Source organism: Lampetra planeri, chromosome 4, assembly GCF_965212315.1.
Source record: "Lampetra planeri chromosome 4, kcLamPlan1.2.h2, whole genome shotgun sequence".
Taxonomy (NCBI): domain Eukaryota; kingdom Metazoa; phylum Chordata; class Hyperoartia; order Petromyzontiformes; family Petromyzontidae; genus Lampetra; species Lampetra planeri.
The window spans coordinates 28,404,316-28,432,026 of NC_136110.1; the positions used below are offsets into that span (position 1 = coordinate 28,404,316).

General features: G+C 46.9%; 1 protein-coding gene across 4 annotated transcripts in view; it reads right to left on the reverse strand.

Moving 5' to 3' along the window:
- The window catches only part of VPS13B (vacuolar protein sorting 13 homolog B), a 298,548-nt gene that overhangs the window by 57,890 nt on the left and 212,947 nt on the right, over window positions 1-27,711 (reverse strand). For all 4 annotated transcript variants that reach the window (XM_078593678.1, XM_078593679.1, XM_078593677.1 and 1 more), the window contains exons 31-35: window positions 17,772-17,978; window positions 14,394-14,520; window positions 12,645-12,788; window positions 4,144-5,059; window positions 3,609-3,746 (exon numbers count right to left, since the gene is read on the reverse strand). In XM_078593678.1, the coding sequence (XP_078449804.1) occupies window positions 3,609-3,746; window positions 4,144-5,059; window positions 12,645-12,788; window positions 14,394-14,520; window positions 17,772-17,978 (1,532 nt within the window). The remainder of the gene's footprint in view (window positions 1-3,608; window positions 3,747-4,143; window positions 5,060-12,644; window positions 12,789-14,393; window positions 14,521-17,771; window positions 17,979-27,711) is intronic.

Here is a 27,711-nt window from a genome sequence, read left to right on the forward strand (position 1 = left end):
TGGCTGGGGAGGCGCCCCGTGAGATGTATTTTGAAGTCGGTCCAAATGCGTGTGAAACGTACGCAGCTGTTGCAATGTAACTACTTTCATGAATTTATATTTGTAAAAAAAAAAGTACGGCCGCGGCTTCAAATAGGCCACTGCGGGTGTCACGTAACGCACAGCTCTGCGCGTGCTTGTTTAGCGGGAGGGCATCCGCTAGAGGGAGCTCTAGAGAGAGCCCCTCTCGAGTATAATTTGGTCTACTCATCCACGCTGGCATGACATCTTGGAAGCAGCTGGATTACCCCGCACTTAACCTCACCACATGCGATCTGGTGACCGACTACGGTATACATTATTTATGCCGCAGGGTGGACAGAGGACAGGAAGATTCAAGAAACTTGCCCCGTTGTTTCAACCACAGTGCTAACCATTTACAGCACGGCAGCATCCACAATCAAAACGCTCTTGATGTTTTACAAGATTTTCGTTTTTTTTCATTCTCAGTTGGGTTTTCATTACTGACCCTAAAGATGCGCTGAAGTAATTTGAAGGCGTGCAGATGCGTGCGTACATAAACAAGCAAAATGTGCAATCATTCCCATCTCGTAAGGTTGGAATTGTTTTAAAATTTCCGTTTTGACGTTTTTCCCAGACAAGGCATTTGCTTTAATAGACGGCGTTCCAGTCACATGGGCACTGTTTTAACAAACGATGATATTTATGTCTCCCAAAGCCAAACGCTTTACAGTATGCTGCACAAGCTCACATTTGGTGATCATCTGTGTTTTGAAAACTGGAGCATTGATCCGTACACTTCAGTGAATCAGAAGTTGTTTTTAGAATTGGGAGTTTTAGTTCCTCCATCTGCCAATGCCGGCGGGGGGGGGGGGTGCGTCCAAATTAAATACACGGAAAAGTGATGACAGAACACTTTAGAGCTTCAATCTTTAAACGACCAAGTAAGTGAAAAATCCCATCAAGCATGACAGGACTTCTTTAGTGAGGAAGCAAAAAAAAAATCCACCAAACGACATCGTGCCATGGCTGCTGCTGCCGGGAGTGCTTTACAACCCCGACAGATTTCCTTTGAAGTGAGCTGCCTGTGATGGCGGCGAAATGTGCGGTGCAAATGTAACCATTAAAATAGGGGTGTAAAAACACGAGCTTACGGGACTTTTTCTTCAACTCAACCCTCAAAGTTAAAACAACAATAACGGATTTCTTGGGGGTTTTTTTTTACGTGCACGTTCAAAAAGTGTAATTTATGTGTTGTTCATAAATCCCAGTCGGCCTGCAAAATGTATTCTAGCCCGGTGTGCACTCCGCAGTGGTAAGAATAACTGAAGAGTTTGGAGATTCATTATAAATGAGACATAAATGTAACACCGATATTGAAACCTTTACAAGAACACATATGTGTTAATACACTCAATGGGACAATAACAGTCTGATAATGATCACATTTTGTGTGAAGTGTATATTATGAATTGTAACAGTTTACAGCATTTCAAGTCACTGCCATTATCACAGAATAAATAGATTTAGCAATAAAAGTACCACGAACATTCATATTAATATTCGTAGACAAGCATGCTGCGTGTTTTGCAAGACATTTAACAAGTCTGCAATGTGAATGAATGTTCTCTGAATTATGCCTTTGAGCATTCAGATCTTCTGAATATATATATGCAGTACTGTAATACCATTCCACCTTGATTTGTGCGGTGTATAAACACGTGTCTATCTCTGGAAACTGTGCGAGTCGTAAAACATAAATGGTCCAGACAGGTCAATGAAGACCTCCGTACCGGAGGAAACTGCTGTCTTGAAATAGGGGTGTCTCTCAACAAGTGTCATTATGGGTAATCTTTGTGCACTCTTGCCTGTGTTATTCTAGTGTGGTCTGCGCTTCCATTTACCACCGAGTCTCGTATCCAGCCAACCTCAACTGCACTCGCGCCTGTGTGCGTGTGCCGACGCAATTGCGACAATGCTATTGATTTTCAATGAAACGTGCAACGATCCATCGATTCTCCCATTGATATTCTGATCCCTCACAATGTAGGCATTGAATCGCACACATGAAAATCAATGTTTTAGATTCACGCGTGGTAGCTCCGATTAGCACTGCTGGCTACGCGCGGTTCAAAATAACTTCAACATACATTCGTACATACATATCATGGGATTGCACAACCTATGCAGCCACACGTGGTTGCTACATCGAAAGAAAAAAAAAACTTTGCCGCTTGAACCCCATCATGCCCCTGATCATTCATTATACCTCAATTTCTAATACATTTCCAAATTATTAATTTAGAGCCCTTTGGCAATCCACTGCTGGATGAAGGCCTCCCGACACCATGTTTGTCTGATTGGTGGGGCCAAGCTCAGATATCACTCGTGACTGGCCGGATATCCGATTCACCGACACTGACACTGCGGTGCGTGATGGCCACTGGGCCACAGCTCCGTCAACAGGCTCTGTTGACCATTCATGAAATGTGCACGCAATGTTTAACCTCTATAAAATATACACAAATAGAAAAGACACACACACCCACACACAGAAAAGCCTCCGTTTTGTTAAATGGGCATCCTTAAAAAGGGATTACTGCACCGCGACCCCAACGTCTTCATATGAAAACCAAGAAGCAGCAAGACCTTAAGATGCCACTGCATGTAAGTGACCTTCCCTCCCACGACAGGACTTGGTAATGGATTACTTAGTATGCCAGACGGGTGGGCAATCCCAACAGGCATGTAAATCTGGCGCTGAAATGTTGGATTAAAGCTCCAGCAATTGTGCTGCTCGGGAGACAGGCTAAAGGCTGTGTTTATGGGAAAGCTGTTAAGTTCACAGTGCAGGAAGGGAGGGGTTGACAGGGTGAGAGAATGAGAGAGAGAGTTGGAGGAGGAGGGATGGGCGTGTTTGCCACGACAGCACTAACAAGGCGAAACACAATGACTGCTTTTAGACATCCAAGGGCAATTCATTAACAAAGTGGGGGTTGGAATAATTGGCTGTAAACATTGTCTGTGTTCCACTTAGTCACGCTCATTGAGCCGTGGCCTGTCTCAGGGTCAGTCCCTTACATGTGTACTACTTGCTTTGTGTTTTCTTTTTGCTCGGCCACTTGCTCTGCTTTAGTACGCTGGGGGTACGTGTGGGTGTGTAAACAATAATAATAGCGCTTTTTTAATGAGTTTTTGATCAAGGAAAAAAAATTCCTCGAGCTTAAAAAAAATTCCGTTAAAGGCTTTTTAAGCAGAATAGCAGCTATTATTTATCTCGTCAGATCTCGGAATAAAAAATAATTACATGGGCGACACCGCATTGGAAGTGGTGCACAAGCACAAATAACGCGACAAAAACGCAACGCATTTGTCAATAACACCGTGGCCTTAAAATGAAAAAAACATAACGAGTGACGTTTCAGGCAATCGCCCTTTGTCAGAGCACACAAATGAGCCCGGATACTGCAAAGACGGGCGACCCCCATGCACAAGCAGGTTGTCATAGTGCCTGCGGGGGCTTGTGGTAGACGGCAGAAAGCAACGCAGCAACATCCATCGCTGTGGCTCACGTGACTCACGTGACTCATGCGGCTCTCATGGCTCACCCGGCTCGTTGAGGAAGTCTCGTATTTGCAGGGAGAGGAGGCCCGGGGGTACGCCCGTGCGCGCGTCCGTCTCTCCGCACGTGGTCTGCAGCCACGACACCGAGTAGTCCAGAGGCTCCGGCAGCGACTTCCCAGGATCTGCGCAGAGCGCGTCGTGGACGGGTACGAGAGTGAAATCATTCGCTCGCTAGCTCGCACGCACAGTGAGCGTGCGGAAAGACACGGGGTTTGTAATATTTACGTGTTTTACAAACGAGGATATGTTGGTTACTAACGGTGTTTCAGTGCAGAAACCAATAATAAAACACATCTACCGGGTCAGTATTTTCGGCATTATGTCATTTTAAACGAGGCCGCAATAAAATAGCATTTTATATTTCCATAGAAAGATACTCGTCTCTGATCATCTAATTAATTTGTGACACACACAATCCTCCACAACAGTGGATGGAAGGGTGTTGCGTAACGATTAAATGAAAGGGGGTTAAAAGGGGGCAACAAACGGACAAAGCGTCGCACGGAAGGACGACGTCACCTCCCGACTTGTAGTTGATCGCCGCCCCCTTGATGCAGGCGTCGAAGCACGAGAAGTCCAGCTTCTGCGTGCGCCGATGGCAGCTGAGCAGCACGGACGGCTGGTGCACCAGCGCGTACAGGAACGGCTCCAGCTGCTGCGACCCGTCTCCGGACTTGCGCCCGGGCTGCCGCACCACCGTGAGCCCCAGGGCCTGCCTCGCCGACGACCTGCCGGGCACCCGCAGGCTCTCCGGCGGCAGGAACCTCCCCGCGGCCGTGCACGGCGCCGCCGTGTGGCCCCCGAAGCGCGCCGGCGGAGACGGCGGCGGCGGCGGTGGCGGCGGGGCCGTCGTCGGGAGGTCGTCCGCGGCGGCGACGGCGGCGGCCGCGCAGCTGGAGTCGGGCCGCGCCGGGTAGAGGCTGGCCTGCGAGCCGCTCTGCGACGGCGGGGGGGCGGTCGACGCGCGGCCGGGCTCCTCCGGCCGCGCGCTGCCCTGGGCCTCGGGGGGCGGCTGGCCGTCCACCGCGGAGCTGGCCGCGCTGCTGCTCGACGCGCTCTCGCAAGGCGCGGGGGGCCTCGGCTGGGAGCCCGGCGGCGGCTCGGGGCACCTGCCCTTGACGGGCGTCGCCGAGTAGGTCATCGCGGAGATCTTGCTGGCGGTGAGGAACACGTCGAAGGGGACGAAGCTGCGGCTCTTGACGGTGGACGACTGGCGCGACGCGCAGGGCAGGCGCTGCTGCTGCTGCTGCTGCTGCTGCCGGTGATGTACGAGCGACGCAGGGTGCTCCGTGTGGACGAGCCGCGCCGCAGCACTGTCGCTGCCGATGCCGCTGTCCTGCGCCCGGCTGTGCCGTGATGCCGCGTCCACGGACGTCGCCGCCGCGCCGTCAGGCGGCTTCGTGCCGATCGGCTGCAGGTGCTCGGGGGTGACCGTCTGGAAAGCAAGAGAGGGCATTGACAGGGTCCACGCGCGCGCGTGCACACGGTCGCAACACATCCGCAACGTAACATTTATAAAGGTCATAATCGTAACTCGATAGATTGTAAGATCAACATTTCACTATGCACGAAGTATACCTTTGTTGTATAATGCAGCTTACAACCAAACGCAAGCGACCGAAAAGGCCTTGAGCCCGCCCGTTCTCAGAAGGTAAGAAGAGGTGAGCCGGGATAGCGCTTGGACGATGTGTGACCGTCACGAGTAACAGGTGTCACAGGCTGCATGGCTGTGCGGTGGGCAGCAGAGGGAAAGCGCGGCGAAATCCAACGCCGTAGTGTACCCCTATGCTCCCCATAAAGTCACCAACCCGCGCTGACCAGCGCGACCAAGTACGGTGAAATAACCGCACGGGGCGTGGAGAAGGGGGGCCCCGCGTCCATCCTGCGCATCGTGCATAAGAAAAAACAAAAGCCACCGTTCATAGGCAGTGTTTGTTTATGATGACGATGGGAAAAATACCTCCTCGACATTTATTATTTCTCGTTGGTCACGGAAACCCTATCCTCACCTATTTGGAAATCTACTGATGGATTGTCTCAAAATCATGAGGTTTATACGACCATACTTCTCTGAGCTGTCAGTGTGTGTAGGTGCAGGAAGGGGAAGGAGGGAGGGGAGGCAGTGAGGGGTGGGGACAGGACCAGATCAATTACCAGCCTCCAATAATATTAGGCATCGGAATTCCCGTGGCCGGAGAATCGAACTCAGGTGGGCCAAATGAATAGTGCGGTTCACCAACCACAGCGTCGCCGTTCGCTTGCTGCCCTCGACAGCCTTTTTAAATGTAAGGTCACAAGGTGGCTTTACAAACACCCGCATCTGTGACTGCACTTGAATGAGTCAGGGATTAACTTGCGATGTGTCCTTTGCCTTACCATTTCCACTCCAATTGCTCAACCTCTACAGTCTCCACTTTCTGCCCGGTGTAATGCCCCGCTGTATTATCTAAAGTGGATTCCAGTGGAAAATAAAACACTCTTATCGGGCGCCAGCATCAGCATGGCTGACTCGAAGCAAACAGTACGGGATCACACTGAGATTTCACGAAGCAAATGGGTTGCATGGGTCACAATTGTGCATTCTGGAAGTCCACCAGGTGGAGCCATACAAAAGTGTATTTCATTAAAACATGGAATTTTCTCTCGCTAATTTTTTTTTATAACATAAACCAGACACCGGTCATGCGATGCCAGTGAGTATCCCGCGTCTCGGGCAAAATGACAAATATACGAGAGGTATTTATATTAACTGTACGCACATGATTAAGGATGATTACTAAATGCACAGTTATAATACGCATTCTCATGAAAAATACGAGTCAAAATCAAATAGTCTGTTCATTAGCTTAAACAAAAAAAATTCTGCCGGATTAGTTATTTCTGATTTGTTTAAATTTGTGTATTAACAAACTTTGGGCCAGAAGGCAAATTCGTGAGTCAAAATTGCAGCCGAGCGTCTATTCCTGCCAAGGCATCGGCTCTCGCATTTGCTCATTCTCAATTTAATTGAATTTCTCATATTTTTTAATCAGCCTAATTGTTTTAGGGCAGTGCAAGCTGCTAGTTTAAACAGCAGCTTAAATAACTCTCCCGTGCAGGTGTAAAGTTTTTGACATTTGGAAATTGCCAATTCCCCTACAGGCGCCAGTTATACGCAGCAATACATCAACAGCAATCAAATGCTGGGTTGCTCCCTAGTCGGGCTAAACACCGAGGATGGCATACTTGCTTGTTTTGTAAATTCTCACAAAAACATGTATATGTATAAAGATCCCACGTATAGCCTTAACAAACCGTTAGGGCAAGTGCTGTTAGCGAGCACCTATGAAGGCCGGAACGGTACACGAGGGGGTGGGTGGCCAGCATCACGCCCGACCGCCTTTGTCTCCCCAGTGGCGATGTTTACACACCGCACCAGGTACTCATTTGAGGCTGAGTCGACCTCGGGGAGGCCCAGAACCGGTTCAGACAATGGTCACTGGTGTAGGCCGTGAGCGGGAATCTAACCCGGGTCGCCAGGTTCGTAGCGCAACGCGCTAACCGCTACACTACCGCTCCCCACATAAATATACGCACACACAGAGGTTACTGCTTTAGGCTCAACAAAGTGAACGTAGATAAACAGAGCCGGGATTCGAGGGGTCGCCGTGTCTGGTAGAGATGAGTGGCTCTTGAGAAGGCTGAGAGAGAGAGAGGCAGCGGAGGCAGAGAAAAAAAAAGAGAGAAAGAAGAAGATGATATTTTTGGGTCTTTCGGTAAAGTTACGGAGATGGATTTTCTTTGAACCTATCTACGCGACTTTACCGAAAGACGCAATAATATGAATTCCTGCAGTCACGAAAGCTTTAAGTCAAGATAGAAGGGGATGATGTAGAGCTGAGGGATGGAGAGCACAGGAGGCGGTAAGATAATTTTAAAAACTCTTTCTTTAGAACTGCTTTTTATTGTGTAGTTTAAATTTCGATTTAAAACTTTCGTGACTGCAGGGATTCATCTTCTTGGTTCTTTCGGTAAAGTCACGTAGAAGGGAAATAATAAAATAATAAAAATAAAACATAATAAAATAATTATCACGACGTTTCGGCCACAACACAAGAACAGGTCTGTCGGAAAGACAGCATCTGAAAGACGTCTTTCAGACGTTGTCTTTTCGACAGACCTGTTCTTCACCTGAGGACGGCTGCTTGGCCGAAACGTCGTGAGAATTATTTTATTATGTTTAATTTTTATTATTTTATTATTTCCCTTCTACGTGACATTACCGAAAGAACCAAGAAGAAAAAAAAAGTGTTTAATTTGTTGTCCTACCCCCGCGCCTCCGATTAGCACGGTTGGCTATGTACGGCGCGGAAGAAGTTCAACATCCATACGCACATTGCGTAGGAACGCATCGATCGGAGAGATGTCGACGGGTAGATACATACGTGTACACACACGCACGTGAATCCGATGAGATACGGCTCAACACAAGGGAAGTGCACCTTCCCATTGACAGGCAGCGAGCCCTTTGAGAGAGCTCCATGACGTTCAAACACGACGGGAAAGCTCGCACATCGGACTCAGCCAACGTTCAAAATGAGTGCACCGTGTTTGTAATTGTGTTCGCCTGTCAAGTGTACGAGCCAGCTGGTGCTATCGTTGGACGGCCACCAGAGGCGAGAGCGCATCGACGGGGCGAGGGTGAAGCGAGGTTTATTTGTCATGGGGGGATTCTACCGCTAATCCGACTGTGCGCTAAATAATCACACGGCCATGGCAAATAATCCCACCGCTTCAGTGCCTTGTAAGCAGCCAAGTCAACAATTGTCTGGCTGCAGTCACCGCGTACGACAACCGGACTCAATTAAGAAAGCTTGCCAATAGCTGTTCTGGAAGAGGGAGGACTGTTTACGCAAATTAAGTGTGCATTCAAGTCCTGGACTTTGCCTTTATTTTGTGGCTAATATGTAATTATGCTTAATATAGATAAACCGTGGCATGTGTAACAGATTAGACGTGAGTATCTAAATATTTCAACAGTTGTGGGCAATTATGCTTCAAGAATCAAATTAGATGCTCATGGTTTACCGCAATTTTTTTAAATTTAAGATCGAAACCACATTGCGGACGAGTCTGGTTAATTTGATACTATTATGATTTTGTTCAGACAACGTTAAACGTTCGGAGCAATTTGTAATATGCTCAAGGAAATAATACCGAATATTAATTAAAAAAACAATTTTACAGCAGTGAATTCTCGGGCTTATTACCTATTGGCAAAGGCTGCCATCCATCATGAGATTACCACTCAAGCATCAAGTTTTAAGCATTTCTTTCGAAATGCCAGCCACTGCCAAAATACAAACATTTTTTGGCCCCTGCCAGATGTGACCACAGGGCCCTAGGCGTAAATATCACAAGATGTACGTGTCCTTGCATAACAAAACACTTAAGCTGTCAGGGTTCTTTAAGTCTGGCGGATAGTTTCTGGGCTTTGTGGTGTCCCCACAGCGCGGTGGGCACAAGTTCACACAGTCGCCAAGGGAGCTGCATCTCAAGCCAGCAACAGACCACAGAGCCAAGGCGCTCGGTAACCACCAGAAATCCGAGAGCGCTCGCACCCACCCCTCTTAGCTTGGGCTCGCCGTGATCGCCGCCACAAGTGAGATTTGGCCATCGAATTTTAAACGGCGCGTTTGGCTTTCATTGGACGCTTACCCTTCAATGGCGTTCGGTTGTCCGAAGGTAATTTTCCAATCGGCAGTTTAGAAAGAAACTAAAATATCGTTGAGCCACGTTGAATGTTTGTTTCAAAAGTGTACACGTACAAATGCGTTGCATTTTTCAGTAAAACCACGTTATATGAAGCAATGAATGTTTTTAAAGGATTCATACTCTTAGGTTTTTTCGGTAAAGTCACGTAGGTAAAAACATTTAAATTAATAAAAGTAAAATAAAACAAATTAAAAAATTCACGACGTTTCGGAAGCAACACAAGCCTCCGAAACGTCGTGATTTTTTTAATTTGTTTTATTTTACTTTTATTAATTTAAATTTTTTTACCTACGTGACTTTACCGAAAAAACCTAAGAGTATGAATCCTTGCAGTCACGAAAGCTTCAAATCTAGAATTTTTAAAGGATGTTAGGGCAATTATATTCGGACAAATGCAACGATATCAAGAATGGCAAGTGTGATTAATATTTATACATGCCACACTTGCTGTTGTGAATATCACTGTCTTCATATAAATAAACTTGCACTAAAATCCTATGGTGATATTATAGCTTTATGCAATGTGACATTACCTAAAAATATAATGCAGGCTAAACTCAACTTCACAATCATGTAACTAGCCACCAATTATGTACAGAAATCTGAACACACGTAATTCTATTATTGAAGTAACATCTACAAGAAAAGCATTTTAGCGAGTATCTGTAAAGTTGTGTAATTATTTGCCTGAGCAAAACCATATTGTTCCAAGTCATACGTTTTAAAAACTAATTATCTGTGCCAACACTGCCAGTAGTTCTTGGACAAAAAAAATGGCTTTAAAAAATAGAATTAAACGCTATTACTTGTACGCCTGATTAAAAGTGAAAATTCTCCTATCTGCCACCTCAATTCCCGAGCAAAAATGTTGGAGTGAATTCAACACCTACCTATGCGAATTTCTCACAAGCTTCGCTTGCTCGGGCAGTGTATATATAAAAAAAAAATGGATGCAAATATAAATAAGAAGAAGATATCTCTCCTGACGGCGAGCTTTGCTCGCACATTTATTGTTGCAACGAAGAGATGCCAGGCGGCTGGCTTTGCCGCTGAGGTGTAAACTTATTTTTCAGAAGCGACCTGGCCACAAAATGATAGCTCATCAAAAGTGGTTTAGAGTCATGTGGAAATTTATAGCGGCAACATAATCTACATAATCCCGGAAAAAGAGAGGTGTGTACATTCCGGCGATCAAGCGTTAGATTTCGATTTAAAGGTTTCGTGACTGCAGGGATTCATCTTCTTGGTTCTTTCGGTAAAGTCACGTAGAATGGAAATAAAAAATATATATATTTATTCTAACGCTTCTTGGTTCTTTCGGTAAAGTCACGTAGAATGGAAATAAAGAAAATATATATTTATTTTATTATTTCCATTCTACGTGACTTTACCGAAAGAACCAAGAAGCGTTAGATTGTTACTCCTTAGTCAAGTGAATAATGAAACTTCCAACACCTTAGACGTTTACACACGCCGTCAGAAAGCGGCGCGCTTGAGTTTTGCGTGCCTGCATGCAGTCTGCCTCGCTATTTGCGAGCGTTAGAGCTGCCTATGAAATTAGTAGAATGTAAACAAAGTTTGTGTTTTTACGATTTTCCTCAGGACGACTTGTCCAGTTGCAATCACAATGCGGTAATTACGCGATTTATTATTCAACGGTAAAATTGCTATGCAAATGTTACGTTTCAAAATTATGGAAAATTGTATGTAATTATGTGATGTGCAATGTTCGTTTAAACATATAATTAGCATTCGTGAATCATTAAAAGTGATTTCCCCACTCAAACAAGCTGAGGTAGTGCTCATCTTCTGTTTACAGGTCATAGAGAAGAGTTGGTAAACTCCACATTCCTATGGTTGGGGCGAGTCTTATCTGGATTAATAAAGGATCTAAAACGTCTCCATGTGGATGATTGGCATGATAACATGGAGAGAACACAGCGCATTTTATGCAGGTTTCCAAAGTCTTAGAGCATGTTGGAACACGTTAACATCAATCCCAAGCACATTCCTAGAAATATATAAATATTTCGCCAATTGAAATAAAAGTTAAATTACAAAATACAATTTGCCAGCTGCACACTTCAATTATTCACTTACGCACGTGCAGTTTACATTGAAAACCTGCAATTTAACGTACAGAAAATGGACTTGACATCGAATCATGAGCGGGGCGCACTGCAGGTTTCCACCTCAATACATCCCGCAGATAAACTTGGATCACGGGAAAGAATTCCCGTCCTGCGAGGCCGACGGCGTTGAGAGATGTGCTCAATCCGTCCGCTGCACCCCCCCCTAACCCCGCCAGAGAACCGAGCGCGTGACAGCCGCCGAACTATAATGTGGCGAAGAAGCTCTCGCAGAAACGTGCACACCAAGTATAAATGTTCCCTTGTGCAAGCAGAGACCCCCCTTCATTTCCCTCTACCGTGCTCGCCCACCGCGTCCCCATAAAAAGCGAGCAATGGGCTTTTCCGGCCGGTACCACTCTCGTCCCGACTCCTGTTGGCACTCGGCGGAGCATTGCGGCACGGCTTCCCACCTGCCTCCCCCCCACTCTGGAGCCTCTGTGCCAATTGCGACGGGGGGGTAGGGGTCGTGGGTGGAGGGGGTTCAGGGGAAAGGTGGCAGTGCGAACGCGACGCTGACAACACGTGCCGAGGCCCTCCCCCGCCCCCCTCACTGCACGCGAGTGAAGGCGACGGACACACAAAGAAAACGCAAAGTTCCGGCGCTGTTCTCGAGACGATGCCAACGGCAGTGCGGCCGGGTTGGCAGGAAAAACGAAGGTCCAGAATCGGGTGGAGGAACAGCCCTGGATGGGCGGGCAATGTTGGGGGTCACTCGCCCGGTAACGGACAGTGTTGGTTTTAAGGCGCCCCGAAACACTTCAACGTGCTTGAACGCTACGTACGGTGTTTTACCCGAATTTACTGTTCTCAAGAATGGGTAAATGCATTTTTTTTTCAAATAAAGGAGAGTGAGGTTTTTTTGGGTGAATTGTTTTTATCATCGGTCTTTTTACTTCAAAATAAAATGTATTTGAAAGGCATGACATATAGCAAACTAAGCGGTTCTGGTTTGTCAGCTTAGAAGTGAGATGGGCTAGATGGTGGTGGGGTCGGCAACACGAACAGAAAAATTGTCCGATGTTACGTGAAAAACAACACCGCTCGACATTCGCCCAGTTTCACGCACGTCACGTACTCGGTTTCCAACCGCACCTCGCAATTAGCTACAAAAGAGCCTGCGAGTATGATTCCCACCTGCACGTCTTCTTGCGAGGCAGGAAAGGAAGTCAAGTTCTCCTCGGCCAAGTGCTGCATCAGTTGAAGCTGAGCGAGGCTGAGGAAGAAGTCGAGGCTGGAGGTGACGTTGACCTCCAGCGAGTGTCCACACACCAACACCTCCTGCACACACACGTACACACGCACACACGTACACACACACACACACGTACACATGCACACACGCACGCGCAAACCCCAACATGCAACATTGCACCTCTGCGCCTCTGAGTGCTCACCAATAGCCAGAGCCGCTTTCATCTTGTAAACAACAATAACAACAAATATTCTCCCCCCCTAAGGCCTGAACAGACTTTTGGGGCAAGTGCTGTTAGACACAATATTGTAAACTAAACTATTTTTATTTTACCAGGTCAGGCCCACTGAGCTAAATAGCTCTTTTTCAGAAGGGACCTGGACACAATTCATAGCTCAATGAAGTGGCTTTTCACGTGGAAATTTATAGCAGCCAAACACTCTAAATGCATTTTTGTCAATGTGGAGTGAAAAACGCGGAGGACCCAGAGAAAAATCCACACGACCACGGTGAGAGATACACGCAAACTTCAAATATACAGGCATCGTCAGGGTCGGGATCGAACCCACGACTTCCTGCATACCAGGCGAGGTTGTTGAGATCTTGCCACCATGACGAGATGTAACAATGCATCGATTCGCCGACTGAACTGGATTCTCTCGCTCACAGTACGCGCGTAGAAGTGTGCATTGTAGAATTGTTCGCTCGTGTTGTTTTGCTAATTGTAACTGAATTACGGACAAAGGTCGGAATGTTTTAAGCTTAAAGCTCCAGAAGTAACGGTCAATCGGGGGTGACCAATTCACCAAATATCAGCACAAAAAATCCTCCCGTTGCAAAATGCAAGATTGTTGAGGGTTTATTTTGAGAGGCTGTGACCTGACCTGGAGAGCAGGCAAAACACAGTAAACGTCGCAATTTCTTGGTTGTGATTACTCACGGCGGACACCTGTGGACAGATGACTGGTTTACAATATTTTTCAAATCATCATCATCATACCACCACTACTCCTGGGCCGATGAACAAATTGCCCAGAAGGTACGCCACCTCATCAAATCTCAGAAACTAAGCAGGATTTGAGTCTGGACGGTGCTTGGATGGGTGACCACTGTGCATATAACAGACCTTGTAGGCTGCTGCGGGGGCTACGTCATCAACAGGCCATGGAGTCAATCAAAGGGCTGTTACATCTTACGTATTTTGATTAGCTGAACACCTTTTGGCTGTACGTATGAATGTTGAACTTCTTTCGCACCGTACATAGGTGCGGGTAATGGACACCCAAACTAAACACACACGGCAGCTGTATCATCGTCACACCACCATTGACGCACTTAAGAAGGTCGTTTGTCCACGTGTCATTCCGCTTTTACAAGTCGACGACAAAGTGCAGAGGATTTGGCTGCTATACATTTCCACTTCGTTGAGCTTTCATTCGTGACCGGGTCAGTTCTGACAAAAGAGCTACGTAGCTCAGTGGGCCTTACCTGGGAATATTAAAAATTTGTTAATTGTACTCGGCGGGTGAGGCCACTCCCCATGTACTCGTTCGCCTTCCTGCGCGCCACGGCCATGGCGGGCAAACACCGAAACCCCTCAACGATGGTCGCCGGGGGCTTTTCACGATCGCCGTGACAACGAAGGCACCATCCCGATCAGCGCGACGGGGTTGGGAGCATCCCGCAATTACCTCCGTGTGACCGAGCTCTCCGCCCATATTCTTGACGAACACGACGGCGGGGGCGGCCGTCACCCTGATGCCGAAGTCGGTGAGGAGCGGCGTGAGGATGGCCCTCCGCTCTGGCTGCCTCCGCAGGCTGCAAGGATACCAAACGCACGGCACGGAAGGGAGCCATTGTAACAAAAGTCCCCCCCCAGCTCGTAACAATTGCCATGTTGCACTCGGGGAGTGGAGCCGAACGCACATTTTCCCCAATTTTCGGGCATGTTTAGTTTGGCAACGGCGCTGGGGGATGTCGGTCATGGAGCTAAATTGCGAGCAGGAGCTAATGCCGCGGCTGATAAGGTTTTGCTTTTCAAGTTATGCAATGTAAGGCACCGCCGTGATAGTTTTCCTTTGCTCTTAAGATGACAAATTGCACACCAGTGACTTCTCAAACATAAGCCCTGCACGGCCACGGAGACTTCCGCAAAAATATTTACAAACTAAAGTGAATACTGCAATTTCTCAAAAGAAGGCAAGTCATTCGTTGAAAACTGTGCATCCCTGACTTGAACCAGACACTGCCTTCGGGCAAGAAGAACTATATTTCAGAGAGGATTTATTTGAGCAGACCCATTTTATACACTTAAAAAACACAATTCTGTAATGTGAAAAATGCAACGACATAAAAAGAGGGCAGCTGAGCACTCGTGACAGCTCCGGTTAGGTACGGTGCAGGCCACTATTTTATAGGCACGAGTAAATTACTGCCCGCTCTATAAAGTCTCAATTGAAAACGACCCGGGACTCGAGATGGGAGGAGATGAAAGCATTCCGGTTCGAGGAGCAGCTGTGCAGCAACCGACACAAGCAACGACTCCCACAGAGCCGACTCGACTACCAGAACCGCCGCAGACTGCAGGGGAGCTGCGTGCGGGAGGGCGAGAGGTGGAGGGAGGAGAGAAGCAGAGAGCGTGGTGGTTGGGCATTTTTGAAACCCAAGGGGGCTCAGGAAATGTGCTGTCAAGGAAAGCAAGCGACTAGAGAAACCCACAATGATGGGAGCGTTTCTCAGATTTGGACTCGGTGAGCTACGGGGCGTCCGCTTGCTGACTCGGTACGGGCAAGGCTAGCGGCGACCTTAATACCTCGCTACCGGCGGTCGTCGTAGGAAGGTGCCTGGCAAAAACAAACGTTCCCAACATCTGGTTGTTCGCTGCTGCCAGTTAGTGCCCAGTACTGTGTTCCGTCTCTTGGAAAAGGCTGACCACAGCAGGAATTGGAATGAGGTCATTTTCACTATCTGCCTGCACAGCGTGCATTTGCATTAAACATGATTAATATAATCGCTGTTTTTTATTCTGCGTCTTTCTTCTTCTTCTTCTAAGCCAGAAGTCCCCATTAGTGCATGGGGTCGGCTGATCATATTTTCTTTAACCCAGAATTGATATTCAGTTTGCCTAAGTAGTCGCATCCACTGTCCTTACATAGACTTACAGACAGACCCAGACTCACGTGGGTTTTCGTGATCCATATGCAATATATATTGCATGGGGTCAACTTTTCAGATTTCCTTACTTCACGCACTTATATTCTGTGCCCCTTCTCGCCTCCTACCTAGTGTCCTCATCTCATTCCATTGTCATTACGGTTATGAAAACTGTCGATTGGTCAATTTTCGTGAAAACCGGTGTGGTAAGAATAAAAAAAACTACTCGCAAATCACTTGATTGGTTACATAGACATGTAAGCAACACCGCACCGCTACTGCCAAAAAACACCCGCAGACTACGATCGTCTGTGAATTGTGGTGCCTTCTCCATAGCCTCATGCTTTAAGAATTGAAAAAACATAAACATGTACCATAGATAGTCTATATATATTCTCTTTCTCATTGTGTAGTGGTTTCACTGGAGGCACACACTTCACTGGGAGGCAACGCGTTAATTTCTCGACCCCAACTGGGCACTTACATAAACCACAACGGGTTAAACTAGACCCTAACAGGGTAACTAGATTACAGCGGGGTACTAGACCACAACGAGGTCACTACATAACTGGGTCAGTCAGTTCTCAGACTGCCTGACCCACGACGCTGAACGTGACGAGCGAAGACCCAAGATTGAAGAGCGGAGAAGTGTAGTAGGGCGGGTCCCATTCCTGTAGACGGCAGAGGTCGCAGCCGGGTACCTGATACCCGTACCCTACCTGATACGGGTAGGGAACGGGTAACCGTACCCGGCCAGGTACGGGTACCCGGCCAGGTACGGGTACGGGTACCCATTTGCGACCCTGGTGCGGCCGGGTATGGGTATGGGTAAGGAATCAAAACCCGTTTGCGACCTCTGGTAGACGGCCACCCTCGGCTCTCAGGGTCCCCTTCTTATCCTCTGAGCGTGGCCTCCCCTGCCCTTGGCCCCGCCTCCTTCTCGATCTTCCTGGAAGGCTGTTGATCCACGCCACCTGTCACATCCTCCCTACCCCCTTTCTAACGTTCACCGGTACCCCCAGGGCCCCCTTTCCATGCCGTAACATACCCTGGTGCCAGCGAGAAGCTTCAACACTTCCAGCTCCACTTTCTTATCAGTAATTCTATTGTTTGTTGCGGTTGTACCCAAATCAAGAGCCGAAAGTAGCTGGCGCTAAATGCCGTCGTGATTCCATTAACGTCGCTACAATACTCTTAAATAAGCGCACAACTTTATCTGTGATGAACGCTGCACTTTCCGTCGTTTTCATGCAGGGGGCGCTGCAAACCTACGTGCCCCTGCATGAACGACGGAGGCGCAGGGACAGACGCTCGATTACATGGAATCTATTTGCAGACGGCGGTCTTCTCGCACGGCCAGCAGCTCTGTGTCGCCTTATCTCGATCCCGCAAACCCAAACAGGTGAAAGTCCGCGTCGAACCGAACCCCCAACAAGGCCATCTACTTAACGCCGAGAGAAATTTCACACGAAATGTCGTTTTCAATTAAGTCTTCCAGATGTAAAATGAAATAAGCGTTTACTGACGAAATAAAATTATCTAATCGAAAACATAATACAATTCAAAGATTTTTCATTTTAAAACTTCAAAACAGAGCATCGGGTGCTTGCGTGAATGTGTTGTTCGTGTGTAATTTTGTTGTGACTTTCCTGGCTGAAAGCCGTAAATGGTTGTGACTTTACCGAAAAAACTAAGTATGAATCCTTGCAGTCACGAAAGCTTCAAATCTAGAAGTTGTATAGAATGTTCTATTTTAACTTTTAAGTACCAATGCTTTGAGTGGCAGATTTGCGGCAGAAAGGCACCTGCACCGGTGTGTCGGTAAAAGAATAAAATTGACTTGACGAACGTACTAGTGATTTCAATTGACCGGCCCTCCCCTAGCCAAATGGTTGCGACCGCTGTCGTGAACCCACCCGCTGGCCGTGTTCCACTCCAGGGCTGGGTTCTGCGAGCCCCTCTCGTCATCGGGCGTGCCGTGGCCGCTCCTCTCTCCGCCCCGGTCGGGCCGCAGCTGAGCCCAGCAGCCCGTGCTCACGTTGATGGCCTGCAGCTCCACCTGGTACTGCCGGTCCTCCACCTCCGAGCCGGGCTCCCGCAGGATGCCCAGGTTCAGCGCTCGTCTGGCAGGAACACAAAGCAAAAGATACAAGACGACGCCACGTATCCGACCGTCACGTATCCGCCCTGACCAGTTAATCGGGAAGCCATTTCACCTTTTATATATCGGGGTAAATGTTGTGTAAATCCAAATCCACCTTGACCATGGCTCCTTCCACACGCAGCTTCAAAAGATGCACTCCAGCTTAAACACGTCATGAATCTAAATTGGATTATTCTGCATTTTGTCACAGAGGGTTAACACAATTTTCCTTCCAATTGCTTGCTGATAAAAACAAAAAATTGGTAAGAACTGAAATTATAGTGAAAGGTTGTTTGGAGAATGTCGATGGAGCGGTATGTGCACTCGTGCTGTGGACCTGGTCACCGGGGTTCGATTCCGAGTCACAGCTAATCACAGCGAGTGATATCTCAAATGCTTCACCAACCTGCAAAAACCCCTGCGGTTGACGTCACATGGGGTGTCCGACATTCAGCAGTGAATTGACATATCGCTGTAAATTGTTTATTATTACTATCGTATACAAAGACAAAGATCCCTCCGTGTAGCCTTAACAGTCCGTTGGGGCAAGTGCTGCTAGCGAGCACCTATGAAGGCTGGCACGGCACACGAGGGAGGTGGGTGGCCAGCACCACACGTTGCACCAGGCACTCATTTGAGGCTGAGTCGAGCTAGGCAAGGCCCAGGCCCGGTCCAGGTAATCGTCACTAGCGTTGGCCGTGAGCGGGAATCGAATTCGGGTCGCCGGCCTCGTAGCGCAGCGCGCCATAACCGCTGCGCCACCGCTCCTCGTATGGATACACTCACGTCACCAACACCCCTCTTTTCATCTCACTTTCTGAGAAGCACCCATGGCTCGGCACGGTCAGGCAGAGAAGAGCGCGCGCACGTGCCCCCTAGGTTTACCCAGTGTGCCTGACCTCAGCTGAGGCACCCCCTGCTTTCACGATCCCTGGATACTTGACAGCAGGACCTCACACAGCTCCCAGTTGCCATAACAAGCAAATGTCCCAAGATCACGGTCTCCAAGGGAGTGCATGGGACTGCGTGTGATTTATAAATGTAATCAATTGTCAAAAAATATTCTCCACTGCCCAGGCCAACAACGGTAAATCAGCGGAATTGGTCGTGGGAGCATCATAAGCGGCGCTTTTCTGCTGATAAAGCCGGGCAGACACTGTCTCGTGCCGCATGGGTGCGGCCGCACTTTCAGAGCTAGGCTCCACGATGGTCCGCAAAATGCGATTTACGACGCGGGTCAATCTACTATAAATCCCGTTACAAAATAAACACGAAGAATTAAACCTCCCCCCCCCCTCCGTCCTCGCGCGTCGGTTCCAAAAAGGTTGGGAGAAAAACATGGAAAAGTTCCACCCCAAGGCAAAAGGCCACGATCGGCAAACGGAGAGATGGAGAGAGGAGGGAGGGGGGGGGCCTGTAATTCACGACGCAGACCCAACCACAAAGAACATAAAGAACAGAGAATGATAGGGGGGGGGGGAGGCGGGGAATACAATCAGAGCATGTGTCAAATGTAAAGCCTCAAGCACCAGAGAGATTTCAAGAATTACAATTACCGTAGAATTGTAATGTTGCTCTCTGCAATGTGCAGCATCTGCAGTGCTGGTTAGTTTCAATTCCTGGTCATGACATTTAAACTGCATCCACTGGCGGGCATCGCCATCATCACCGATGACCAATCCGCTGCCAGATTGGTCACCATCTCGCATGGTCATACGATGCGGTTAACCATTTAGCACCTGCACACAAGCTGATTTCATCACTCCATATCCACAAAGTTCATTCTCCTGGGCACGTTCCCACCTTTGGCTCCCACTCTGTTGTTATTGCTTGCCCACCAGCCACCATTCCGTCTAGAGATGTGTCTTACTCAGGCACACTTAGTTTTCTTTACAGTCAAAATTGCAGATGTAATCCAAGCATATTCCGTAAGCTCCTCTTTCTGTCTCACACTGACAAATAAATTGGCAGAAAACGTCACAAGTGCTCAAAATAAGCATGGAGAGATGCACGCTTGGAACTACACTGCTCATAGGCGTCACGAAAATAAACACCTATACGCCTATACGCTGTCCCAAGAACCACACAATGTATTGCGGAGCTACAAAATGAAGAGGGAGATTATCATTTGGAGGGAACAATAGCCACGAAGTGGCTCTAGGGTGGAGAACCTCCGATTAGCACGGTTAGCTACGTACGGTGCGAAAGAAGTTGAACATTTCATCCACACAACTCAACACCTCAACTTTGCAAATGGAATCTGGTCACGTGAATTCCTATAAACCCTGAGAGATGACAAGAATTAAAATGAGGATTTTAAATGTACTGCAGAATATACAGTAAATGCAACCACTGGTATATATATACGTATAAAAATGTACGTAGAAATAATACGCGCACGTACCATACTCAACCAATGTGGCCATCTGCATTGAGAATTAATAGTAACAAAAAATTAAGACCTAAAACCTGATCTTCCAGGACAAAAGAGCATGGGTTTTATTTTTAGCTGACCAATGTTTATTAATGCAGTTGTTTGTGTGGGCAACGGGTAGCCTCGGGGCGAAGGTTGGGAAGGCATCAAGGTAAAACCGTGGATTGGCGTTAGCAACATATGGAAAACATTTGGAAAATTAAGTCCTAGGGGACGTTGGTTATGTTGAAAAATAGAACTGCTTTGCATTAGAGGAACATTTGATAAACTAGGTTAGGCTACTGTGCCCCTTCTGGTCATTCTCACTTGTTCTGTGGCATGCGTTTAATTTGGCTCAAAGCGCTCCAGAAACACAAAAATGCCACACTCCTATTTATATAATGCCATTTTTTTGGTGTACGCGTGTGTGTGTGTAGACATCAAAACACCAGCATCGTAACCGTGTGGGTCTGGCACAAAACGGCAAGTGATTTTTAGATTTTTTTTTTGTGCAAAAAAAGCCTTTGGTAGAATATTTAAAGAATGAAAATGCTGACAACACGTCAAAAGAATGCGTAAATAATATATAGCGCTGTTGAAGTAAATCTAAGTGAAAAATCTTTTTTAAACTGGCCTCTACGAATAAAATTTCAGGCGCGTAAGATGAATTTCTTACACATCAAATATGGTTGTTTTTTAAATACCAGACTGGTCACTTCAAAAAGGGTTAAAATAATAGTCTGAAGTAATTTGGATAAGAAGCTGGGCCCAGGAGTCTTTGACATATACCATACTGTAAAAATAATGAGTGCTTGGGAAAAAAAACCGAGCCAAATAATGGGTTCGTTGTACAGTTAACATTAAGCTTAGGTGCATTTTTCAAAGACATGCCAGATTGCAGGGTTGTAAGTAGCTGAAACAATGCTCGACACAATTACTTTAATTTTATTATCCATTTATGCTTCTACCAATTCCTTATTTTTTCCAGATCCAAAACCACTTTTTTGCCAGGGGGGGGATAGGGGGGAGTTCGAGGGGGTGGGAGGGGGGGGGAAGTAAGCCCTGGAAAAACTAGTCACACAACTGGCCAAGCCACAATATTGAAGATTTACACTGGCGACTTAAGAAGCTAACCGAAGGATTTTGCTAGACACGTTTTCCGTATCTGCAAACATGCACGTTGAACGAACGCAGAGTCCTTCTTTAGAACCGTAACGCTGTGACTTCTTATATCCCTCCACTTCACACGCACACAATATTAGCATTTGAGTGATACCTTACGGTTTAAATTTTAAGCAAAAAAACAATATTCTTGGTTCTTTCGGTAAAGTCACGTATAAGGGAAATAATAAAATAAGAAAAATAAAACATAAAAAAATATAAATTTTATTTCTATTTTATTATGTTTCAAAAAAATGTCCCTTCTACGTGACTTTACCGAAAGAACCAAGAATATGAATCCCTGCAGTCACGAAAGCTTTAAATCGAAACAAAAAAACAATCTTAAAATAGAAATGTTAAACATTTAAGTGCACTGCATACGAACAATTACAAATTGCTCTACTCAATATTATTGTTAAATACCTTTTTATCACACATTTCTTTGCATGAACTAAAAACAAATTTTTATTTGATTCAGGAGGAACCACAACCATTTATTTTATTCAGCTACAGGGCAATATTGCCAGCGATGGAGTTATGGGCCCGTATCCTGTACACGTGATATCTCATTATCTAATGCGGCACAGAATACAAGTGGTTACGTTTGGTGCTGAACACAAACAGCATTTAGCGTTCTACTTCAAAACCGTGATCCACACATTTACATATGTATGTTGAATTTCTTTCGCACCGTGCGTAGCCAGTCGTGCTAACCGGAGGAGTGGTTATCCGCCAAATGTTTTAGTTGAACAAATTAAGCAATCGAAAATAATGTACATGCCATTGTCAATCCCATCCCAGGTTTTGTTTGATCGTACTGGCCATTGCTAGTTGGTGAAGGAGTCTTTTCCAGTACTATTCTTAGGTTTTTTTTCGTGACTTCACCGAAAAAACCTAAGAATATGAATCCTTGCAGTCACGAAAGCTTCAAATCTAGAATTTCCCAGTACTGGTTTAGATATCACTCACCACTAACGTTGAGCCGTGGCCCGGGAATTGGACTCAGCTCACCGGGGTTCATAGCGTAATGAGCCTACCACCACGCTACTCTTCTGCTCCTCAACAATGTAATGACAAAGATTTAATAAACTAACGGTTTGTGAATTAATTCACACATGTAAATATTGTGATTTTATAATGCTAGCAGTCACTACATGACATCATGTGTCACACACACACACACACTCGCATATCTGGCAATGCGTACCTTACAAATGGAAACATTTACATTCTTTCTAGCTTTCGCTCGCTCTGTTTTCATTATTCACTCACAAACTCTTAAAGGGGAGTTGATGCGTAATCTTGAGACTTCACAATATTTACATTCAATGCAGCGTCCTCATTAAGAGGTGCAACCGCCCTCATTTTACGTAAAAAAAAAACTAAAATTGAGAAGCGCTGCCCTTTGCAATTGCTTTCTGCTCGTGGAAGAGCCCTCCATTCCTCTTCCACACTGCCCGGACGTCTCGCGAGATGCGGCAGGAAGCCCACACTTTGCCCCCATCGCACGCGACCTGCCGATCGACCGAACCATTAAAACACATTAATTACGACAGAGGCGCGATGGAATTAAGAAACTTTGCCCACTCGTTCGGCTGCCGCGCCGGGAGATTATTGGATCAATCTGGCCGACCTCTGCATTACAAGGCTCGGGTGGCACAGAGGCAAGTGGACTTTTGAAAATAAAAAAAAACTGTCCCATTGTTACAGCTGCCATGCTGAGAATGAAACTGGTGACTGGCGACCACTGCATTGTGAGTGGAGTGCGCGAACCATTGCGCCACGGCTGCATTCCTCGTTTATACACGAGGGTGCAATCTACAAATTAACAGTGGGCAATAATGGGCATGCGCACGCGTGTGTATGTACGTATATATGTTGGGGAGCGGCAGTGTAGCGGTTAGCGTGCTGCGCTACGAACCTGGCGACCCGGGTTCAATTCCTACTCACGGCCAACACTAGTAATGATTATCTGAACCGGTCCTGGGCCACCCCTAGATCGACTCAGCGTCAAATAAGTACCTTGTGCGATGTATAAACATCGCTTGTGTGCTGTGCCGGCCTTCATAGGTGCTCGCTAACAGCTATACGGGGAATCTTTTTCTTTACATATGCGAATGTGCAGGTGTACGCGTGATATCCACGGCACCTTCAGAAGCCCACAAGAAATGTCAGCGAGCATGTGAGCATGTGCGCAGGCGCTCGCTCTGCGCAGCACGCGACTCTTCAGTTTTCCCGCAGAGACGGGGCAGCAGGTGAATTGGATGCAAGCACCGCCGCCGTACGACAGCCCGTCACGCCGCGACTCTAGAATTGAATTAAACGCAGGAAGCGAGTGAATGGCGACTGTGGAACTGCTGAAGCGGCTGAAGTAAAAAATAAAAGTTTAACCCCCACGCACAATCTGCACGTGACGCCGTGCGCACCCGAGGCAGGCCCTCTTACTCCGGGCCATCAGGGGGGTCGGCGGATACAACCGGGTAGCACGGTGACAACAAATTAAAAGTCTTCGGCAGACACGCCGACAGGCAAGACGATCCGACGCTAAATTCTAGCACGTCCCACGACGACAAGGCAGCGAGCCAACACAGAGTCGCAGCGCTCTCACTTTCAGCCGCGATGTGACAGGCCGCCGCGCGCTTCCCGTGCACACAGAGGCCACAAGGTGTAACGTGACACTGATTGAGCTCAAACTACAATACCAAGAGGTGAATTATAATAATGCGGAAAAAATTGCGGGCCTTTTAATATGCAGTTGCATTCATATTCCCGGCAAGGGAAAAAAAATATTTATAGCTTTGTTTTGCTGAACTAACATTTTTAAAAGCTCAATATCACATATACGTATGATGTGCACTGCCTATTCACCGCACAAATGCGTATTTGAAATAGTACGCTACTTGAATACACATACACACAAATGCCTGTACTTAAAATTATTTATAATAAATACACGTGGTTTTGTACGTCTGCCTAATTACAATAATGAAATTGTAATGATTAAAAGAATAAACAAAAACAGATGAATTGAAAATAACCGCTAAATATTCAGAAGTAACAAATTTATCTTGTGAATGTGCAATAAATTGAATGCGTATACATACGTGCGAGTACATTCCATAGAACACAAATCACTGGAAGCTACTTTAATTACGTTTCAGTTTTGAAAGCTTATAAAGTGCCAAAGAGAAGACAGATGCCCTGTATAGCCTTGACAGACTTTTGGAGCGAATGCTTTAAGCGATCACCTGTAGAGGACGGGACGGCACGGCCCACGAGGGAGTGGGTGGCCAGCACCACACCCTTTGTCTCCCAAGTGGCGATGTTTACACACCGCACCAGGTACTCTACGGGAGGCCCAGGACCGGTTCAGATAATCGTCACTGGTGTTGGCCCTGAGCGGGAATCGAACTCATGTTGCCTGGTTTCGTAGCGCAGCGTGCTAACCGCTACATCGCCACGCCCAACTACAGACACACATGCGCACACACACACACGTATGTAGACACAGAGACACACAAAACGCACGCAGGATCCAGGTCGTCCCATTCCCAGCCCGAGGAGTCAATTTACACACATCTTGGCACAGGCCGCACATACTGCGACGCAACACGTTCACACACAATTACACACCAAGTACGCTCTTAGCGCAAGGGCCTGGCAATCTGCTTTTGGAAAGTCGCATTTCTTGGAAAAGGGGTCGTCAACTGCAGCCCGACCGCAGGAACCCAAAAAAAAATTCCAACTTTAATCCACGTGCAGTGATTCCCTGCCACGGTCCAGGTGAAACGCAATGGGCGAGCCGTTTTCATCCGCGGCCGGCGCTCATGCATCTGGCTTGTCATGCGAGCGCGCATTTCGACTTTAGCCCTCCCAGATCGAGAGGAGGGTTGCCACCCGTCCTGGTTTTTTCCAGGATCGTACTCTTTTCGAGGTAGCTGTCCCGGGAATACTGCAAGGCTCTCCGCCGACCTCCCCGCCCGGCCGGGGACATTAAACATATCACAGCGTCGGTTGCGTTAGCATACACCATGCACAGTAGGAAGCCACTGGAGCAATGCACTTTTAAATCTCGATTGAAAATACATTTTCTGTTGAACTGATGTTTGCGTTGAGTCCGTTGTCTGTCCCCCGCACCTCTGATCAGCACGGTTCGCTACGTACGGCGCCAAAGAAGTCCAACGTACGTACAAGACAATGCGTTTACATGCAGCCCTCCCATTCTTTGAGATCTCGTGAGTTATTCTTCTTCTTTCCGTGACACGTCCTCGGTTTGCCGCACCACCAAGAGAGTGGGCAAGACTATCCGGGAGCTGCACACCACCAAGCCCCATCGCCCCATCATCTCCCGCCTCGGGCGGCTTACGCAGAAGTGGCGCGGATTTTGCTTTCTTTTTTTCCTCCTCCTTTCGAAGGAGGGAGGGAGGCAGGCAGGGGGGGGGGGTGGAGGAGGTGTGCAGCGAGGTGTGGCGCTGGGCGCTCGCCGAGGACAAAGGCGGCACACATGGAGTGGCGGCGGCTGCGAGTGGGTTTGAGGGCCTTCCCTCCCAGAGGGGCCCTTTCCCTTCCTCCACAGGCTGCCTCCGCTCATTAACGCTCATCTCTGGCGTCGCCAGAGTCGGGCGTTCGCTCGGTGACAGCGCTGTTTTGTTTCTTGTTGGGGTTTTTTTTTTTGTAATAGTGGTGTTTTTATAACCGACTCGTCTACCGAGCGGCAATCATGTGATTTTTCATGCTCGGAACACCTGAATAAACCTCAAGCCTCAAGTTAAATTTCATTCACTTGTGGCTATTAATAGAATTGACTCCTATGCTGTAATTCTCTCTCCTTTCTCGTGCACATCACAAAAAAGGTGGGCCGATTTGGCCTCCAGAATGGCGTGGTTTGCAACGAGTTTGCATCTAGAGGACTGTCATTCATATCACGACACGCTTGAGTGGTCCACGTTTTGTGAAGTGACATTATTGGTACAACAAGCGATGTTTTTTCGTGAAAATAAGACACATTTTAAATGTTGCACCTGCCACTGAGCAATGCCAGATTGCGTGAAAGAAAAGTTAACAATTGTTTGAAAACACGTGTTCCTGAATGTTCGGTTAAAATGTTTTGCAAATGAAGGTGAAACAATTCATACTCTTTGGTTCTTTCGGTAAAGTCACGTAGATGAAAAATAAAAATAATAATAAAAAGAATCAAATGAAAATATCTAAATTTAGTTATTTTCATTTTAGTTATTTTCATTTTATTAATTTAGTTATTATCATTTTATTATTTTTATTTTTCATCTACTAGACTTTACCGAAAGAACCAAAGAGTATAGATCATTGCAGTCACGAAAACTTCAAATGTAGAATGAAACAATTAAATCAAATGAGAAGATTGTTTTAACTCCAGTAGATGGCGTGACTTTACTGTTTAAATTAAAATTATAAAAAGGTTTAAACTATGTCATTCCATCTATGTTTTGTTTGTTGCGAGAAATCATACTCCGACTTACAGGTCATGGAATACCCCTATCATTTACAACTCAACAAGTGGCTCTCAAACGCATGCCTTACATTTTAAGTCAACAAAATTCTTCCAACTTGATTTTATCACTGCGAAAATTTAGATATTATTTTTTTATCACTTCGGGAATTTTCCAGTGAGCAGCAGCTGAAACACCAGCTCCTAGCCACGCTCCTGGTGCAGTCTTATTTAGCTAATGACCCAATCGCAAAACAAAAACTGCGCCCGATCTCATCAGATCCTGGAAGTAAAACAGAGCGAGGTTGGTGAATGCTTGCGAAAAGTGCCCACCAGGGCTTGCCAGGCGTTGCAGTAGTGGGGACCGGTGAAGTGGCTAAGAGATGGCAGGGCTGAGTGTCACTCCAATTCCTATGTCAATTTACTGGGGTTACCCACCCACCCGACCAGGCCAAACAAACACTCATTAACACGTTATATACACACACACTTATTAACACGGTTATTATTAACACGGTATAGACCCTCTTGTAAAATCTTCTCGAGTCTCGGTTTTCCTGAATAAAGAATTGCCGTCATCCATATCGTCGCCATTATTCATGCAGCCGCGTTGCGTCACACTGGCGGCGTCTTCAAGTGAAATTTCCCCTTCGCGGGCCGCGTTAACTCTGC